Source organism: Apiospora phragmitis (genome assembly GCF_038363925.1).
Source record: "Apiospora phragmitis strain CBS 135458 chromosome Unknown utg000005l:1.0-4161743.0:1.0-4166827.0, whole genome shotgun sequence".
Lineage (NCBI taxonomy): Eukaryota > Fungi > Ascomycota > Sordariomycetes > Amphisphaeriales > Apiosporaceae > Apiospora > Apiospora phragmitis.
This window is the reverse complement of record NW_027117403.1, coordinates 456,778-462,722: the sequence shown is the minus strand read 5'-3', so window position 1 is coordinate 462,722 and position 5,945 is coordinate 456,778. Positions and strand designations below refer to the sequence as shown.

At 48.9% G+C, this 5,945-nt stretch overlaps 1 protein-coding gene across 1 annotated transcript; it reads left to right on the top strand.

The window, feature by feature from the left end:
• Positions 1 to 4,427: 4,427 nt before the first annotated feature.
• On the top strand, positions 4,428 to 5,369 carry PG994_004213 (uncharacterized protein; the record flags this gene model as incomplete). The annotated part of the gene is made up of 3 exons (XM_066855622.1): positions 4,428 to 4,516; positions 4,567 to 4,748; positions 4,951 to 5,369. 3 exons carry the CDS (start codon positions 4,428 to 4,430, stop codon positions 5,367 to 5,369), a joined length of 690 nt encoding a protein of 229 aa, XP_066717789.1.
• Between the last annotated feature and the right edge of the window lie 576 nt (positions 5,370 to 5,945).

Sequence of the window (5,945 nt, the reverse complement as noted above, 5' to 3'; positions counted from 1 at the left end):
ATGACCCTGTGCACTACGCTCTCTACCGCCTACTGCCTGCACACACCAGTCTAGAAATGTTATAAAGTTGGGCTCCGGCGTATCCGCAAACTCTTACCAATAACGCTTTATAAATCGTTTCAGCTCGGCGAAGTACTCTTTAATCGGGTTAAGGTCGGGTAAATACGGTGGGAGATATAATAAGACAATGCCGGCTTCGTCGCACATCTGCTTAATTCTGTCGGATCGGTGGAACCGAGCATTATCCATAATCAGAATAGATTTAGGCTCGGGCCACCGGCCACAATATAGTAACAGCTCCTCTAGGAAGCTTTCGAATACGTCGTTATCGGTAAAGCCTTAAAATATACGGGAATACATAATACCGTCCTACGTATACGCCGGCAGGATCTAGTAGCGACGGCCGCGATGAAACTTGGCTATCTATACCGGCGTCACGCCTAGCGGCGACTAGCCGGTTCGGCGAAACCTTATACGTTTATCACAACCCGACTCATTTATAAACACTAAATAATAAGAACGGAAGGCAGACAGCTTATAGAGGTAGAGGTCCCGCAAATCGGCATTTTGTTTTTTCGTAATACGTCGCGCCGTCTTGTTCGATTACCGGATCTAGGCTAATACTTTATTAATATTATATATAATAACTAGAACTTCGAATTCGTTTTAGAGAAAAACGACCATCTCGTCTTAATATATACACGGCTTCTTAATTAATCGATCGCATAATATATCGAGCATAGAAGGAATAATACTACGCGGCCGTCCACCGCCGTTCGGCGGTACTCTGGCCGACCCGAAACACCGCATGTTCGCACGAACCCGTCGGACCGCGCGCGTACTGCAATCTGCGGCCTCTACTCTCTGCTTGTCGGTAAGTACTAGGTCAGGGACCATGGCTTCAACCAGTTCGATTTATGATTGCGGGAGTCTTGGTGCCATATTATCAGCAACTTGCTGTTATCTATACTTGGGAACCTCGTGGAACGGCCTGCACCAACTTGCACACGGGAGTCCATTAGACCCTGACAGAAGCGCAGGCTCTATGATAGCAAGAGTCACCTACAAAAGGCGCCAGAAACGGCGTCGAGAGGCATGGTCTCAATTGCTTTGTCTGGGCTTTATCGGGTGGCAGTTTGTCTACGATGCTGCTAGGTCCAGCCGATTCATGTGCAATATCCCTGTACACAGAACTCTTGGCAGGACCTTTTCAGAGCCATCAGCTAAAGAAGCGTTCATACTATTGGACGGCGGACGGGCTTGTCCTGTCAACCCCACCATTTCTCATGTTTGTTCTGAAATTCCCAAGAAAGAGTCAACCTTGCGTTTGGTTGCTGCTGACGCTGCACCTTTATCCCTTACACAGATGCTATGGTTCGGGGTCTACAGGATTCCTACACTAGTCGTCCTAAGTTCTCATCGTTTCTCCCAGTTTGCTGGTCTACATTTACCATCTCTCCTCCCTATGAAGCCATCCCACGTTATCCAAACATGCGAGAAAAAAAAAGCCGTATCCATTTGCCCTTGGAATCCCCTACTATTATTTTGCGCCGACAGCTTTCCGAATAACTGGTTCACCCCCTTTTGAGCTTCACCCACGATCCCTTGTATAGCAAGAGACTGATCTATCTGCATGTCCCCAAAGCTCTAGCCGGTCCGCGCTGCTTGAGTGGCTTCTAGAGTGGCTTCGCAGGCTTGTTACAGGGTCGCGAACCGCTCAAGGCTGGCTTGTTCATTACCACCCATAGTGTTTGGCACAGTGGTATCTCCTTCTGGAGTGGTGGACTTCTTTAATAGCTCTATAGCCAAGGTGGATAGAGCCTGTTCTTAGGCTTAGAAGCGTGCGCTCAATCCTTAAACGTCGTCCGAGGTGCTATAAGAAACGATCCTATCGGCAATGAAAATGGTTAGTATATACGGCCGAAGCATGTTAAATATCTGAAGCGCACAATATAACCGTCTCGATAACCAAAGAGATAGTCTTTTGACAACCACTTATTTAATTATTGAATTAGACGATCTGTAATTCGTACAGGTTTACGAGGAGCCTATTACGGTTACTAAGTCTGGAATCCGTCGAGTGGCGCGTGCACTTTGTAATTGTCGTATTGAATTAGTCGCATAGCTTTTAGGTAAAAGTTAACGTCTGATCAATGTTAATCGATCGCAGAACAGAGCCAAACCGGGCTTGTATGTTTGGGCTTGTCGTTAACGTTCCTGTCAGTGTACCCAATGAGTTTTATGTCCCTGCGATAAGAGCCTTCGAGTTAGTAATAGTTTGCGGGGCCTCGACCAAGCCATCGATCAGCTTGTAAACGGCTTTGGCACTCTACGTCGCGAGGCCAGCAACGGCAATCACACTCGCCGTGACGCTTAATGAATCCATGGCGTTTAACGATCATCCAGAATATAGTGGTAAGCGCGGACGGGGAGATTGTTTTCGTATCCTGGTAGTAAAACTGATATTCAGCCGCAAAATCTATTCGCATTGCTGATTCGCTGGGATAAGGGACACGTGATTTCTTCCGTACAGGATCATTATCGGCAGAAGGCTGTCGAGAATCAACAGTAGCAATTGAAACTATTCGATCTTTAAAAGCGCTCCGCGGTGGACTTGAAATACTCTCTACAACAATCGCGACCGCTGTCGAAATTCCCACAGCTAAACCTAGTTTATACTGGCCCAGTCATTAGGCACCTACTCGGTTCACCATGTCGGAAGCCGTGCGGGCGCGACCGGCAGTAAGCCAGCAGTTCGACAGCGCTGTGGTGAGTGACGGCAGCCGCTTATTTCAGGGTATCGTTCAAGGGGACCTTCATCTAAACCGTAAGTCGCCAAATCCCACAGAAAGCCCAGCTTCTACTATGCTGCCTGGCTCTCCGCCCACTTTATATTGACGTAGCGCGCTCCAGGTAGGTTGCCGCTACGAGCGACCCTCATCCAGGTAACGCTAACGCTAGGTTCAAACCAGAACGACCAGAAACCCTACCAAAGCCGACAGCCGTCATTCCTTTCAATCGCGATCGCGACTTCGTCCAACGGGACACAATCCTCGATCAGATCCACCGCATATGCAGCGGGCCAGCCTCGCAAACTGCACTCGTCGGCTTGGGCAGAGTCGGCAAGTCGCAGATCGCCATCGAGTACGCCTACCGAGTCCGAGACCGATCACCCGAGACGTGGGTTTTTTGGGTCCACGCGAGCAGCGCAACCCGTTACGAGCAGAGTTTCCGAGACATTGCAGACTACCTCAAGCTGCCCGAACGGAGGAATACTGGTAGAAGTGGCGTAGTTCGGGCTTCTGTTGCTGGGCTACGCGACGCATTACCTTGAGAGTCATAGTACGCTTATCCAAAGCCCGAGAAATACTCGTCGCAGATATATCTACTTCAAACTCTTTACTAATAAAATCCATTATCTCACGCCGGTCCATGTCAGGCTCCTTTGCAATCTGATGGCAAAGTGCCATTTCCATGGTGGGAGTAATCTTGGGGTCGGGGCCAGGACGGTTGGAAGGCGCCGTTATCGTTCCGTATCGTGCGTGCGTCGATCGGGCTCGGCGGACTGCGCGGCGGCTGCAGGGGATGGCTTTTAGTATTTCTTCATTCGCTGCCCCTTCAGTAATTATAGAAAGCATTTGGTCGTGTCGAGATTTCGATAGCCGGGGGGCTATCTTGATGGTCTTATTCGGGGGCTTGTCGGAAACGAAATGTTTAAAATCGCAGGTTGGATAGCGAAACAAGAGGGCCGCGGTTAGGCTATTAATCGAAGTCACAGTGCCTTTCTTAGCGGCTGTAAGCCTGACTTTTAGTGGAAAGTTAGCTAGACCACGGGGCCCCATCTACTAAAGTAATAAATAAATGCCTGGACATAGACAGTGCTTTCCACTACTTAGGCTGTTCGGCGGACTAAACTCTGTTTCGACGACGTATTCTATATTGAACCGCGCAATGTCGAAAGAGAAGTTTATTTAGGTCAATACCAATCAGTAACCAAAACGACTATTCACCTCGACTACTACGCCCTGTATTCGCCCTTCGCAGTCGGTCTCAGTATTTACTATGCCATAATGCTAATTGGACAGCGGCGCTCGCAAGCTCGCGCGGGGTCGCCCTTCGCAGCAATGTTAGCCGTATCAGGCTGGCGCTTACAGTATCTGGCTATCTCGAGACTCGACACACCTGACGACTTCGCTACCTAATGAAGACGCCGGAAGTATCGAAAAATCACTATTATACGTGAGATCCTGATTAATACCGACGTTATACCAGTATAAACTCGATAGATTCGAGCAATAATCCTAATCTACCTCTGAGGATCCTCTCCCTGGGTAAGTCCCCGGTGGTCGTGTCCAATGCTCTATCTAACAGCCCAAGATGGCGGCGGGATCCGTGGGAAGTCCAGCCTCCTAATTCTGGAGAACATTATGGAGCGTATTCGTAAATCGAAAGGCCTCGACCGAGTCCCTAGGTTATGCGAATACTTCGACCTAATCGGCGGCATAAGCACAGGCGGGTATGTTTCGCACTATCCCTATCCATCTCACCTGCTAATAACCCTATCAGGATTATTGCGATCATGCTTGGAAGATTAGGAATAACAGTCGACGAATGCATACGAGCGTACGAGAATGTCGGCCGGGCCGCCTTTACCCCGAAACGGACACTCCTACCGATTGCCCCGCCGAAAGGTGCCTTCTCTGCGACAGCCCTCGAGGGAGCGATTAAACGAGTCGTTCGAGAACACTGTACGGAATCGACATGTGTAACACAGCGACGTCAAGGTCGGCCCACTACTAATACCTGCCCCCATGACGATCTACGGTTACGTGACGCAACACGTACAAAGACGTATGCTATCACATTGTACTAGGCGGTGGCACTACAGCAGGCAATGCTAACCTCCCGCAGTGTTGTCCTAGGCAATCACGAAAGCGAACGTTGATACAGGTCCCACTCTCTTTACGACATACGACCCGTCTACGACTTTCCAAGACTGTACGATCTGGCAAGTTGCCCGTGCGACCTCGGCCGCGACGACGTTCTTCAAATCCATCGAACTTGGCCGAGATAAGGTCAAATTCATCGACGCCGGTTTCGGGTATAACAACCCATACGAGGTTCTTATCGGCGAGGCCAAGAAGCAGTTTCCCGACCGCAGCCAGTTACAAATCTTGAGTATCGGCAGAGGGCTTGGGGATGTCGTGGACATCCAGGACTCCCGACTGTCCATTCTTCAGGCGCTGAAAAGGATGGCGTCAAGTTCGATAGCGGCGGCAACCAGACTTGACGACCAATATGGTGATAGAGGACAGTACCACAGATTCAACGTTAAGCGCGGATTGGTCGATGTCGCGTTATCCGATTAGTAATAGACGAGCAAGATATCGGCCTATATATACAACTACTTGCGGGAGAACGAGCGGGCAGTTCGAAGATTCGTGGATGCTTTTATCCATGGGCCTGAGAGGCAACAAGTGGTTATACCTGAATTTCCTTCTGAACCAAGTGTGTAACCCCTAGAGTAGTAATCGTTTTCCGTACTCGCTAATATAGGTAGGACTAGAAAAGGTGTTAAAGTAAGCTTCTAGTTTTTATTATAAGTAGCCCTATTTCTATCTATTAAAATAAAATTACTGTTTTCGGCTAATTCGATACTTTTATAGCACGCGTTATCTTCCTTCTATCTATACGAAATAAAAACTTCACCGGACGAGCCGCTAAATTAGAAGAGCTCTAAAAGAAGCTGTTCCTGCTTCGAGACTGCCAGAAGCTTGCTATAGTCGGGCTCGGCGGTGTCGGGAAGACGCAACTCGCTTTACAGTTTGCGCATTAGGTGCGTGAGAAGTATCCCGACTATTCTATCTACTAGTTGCCGGTCTTAAACGTCGAGGGTTTTAATTAAGCCTACCTCGATATAGCGGAGAAGTTCGGTATTCGTATCG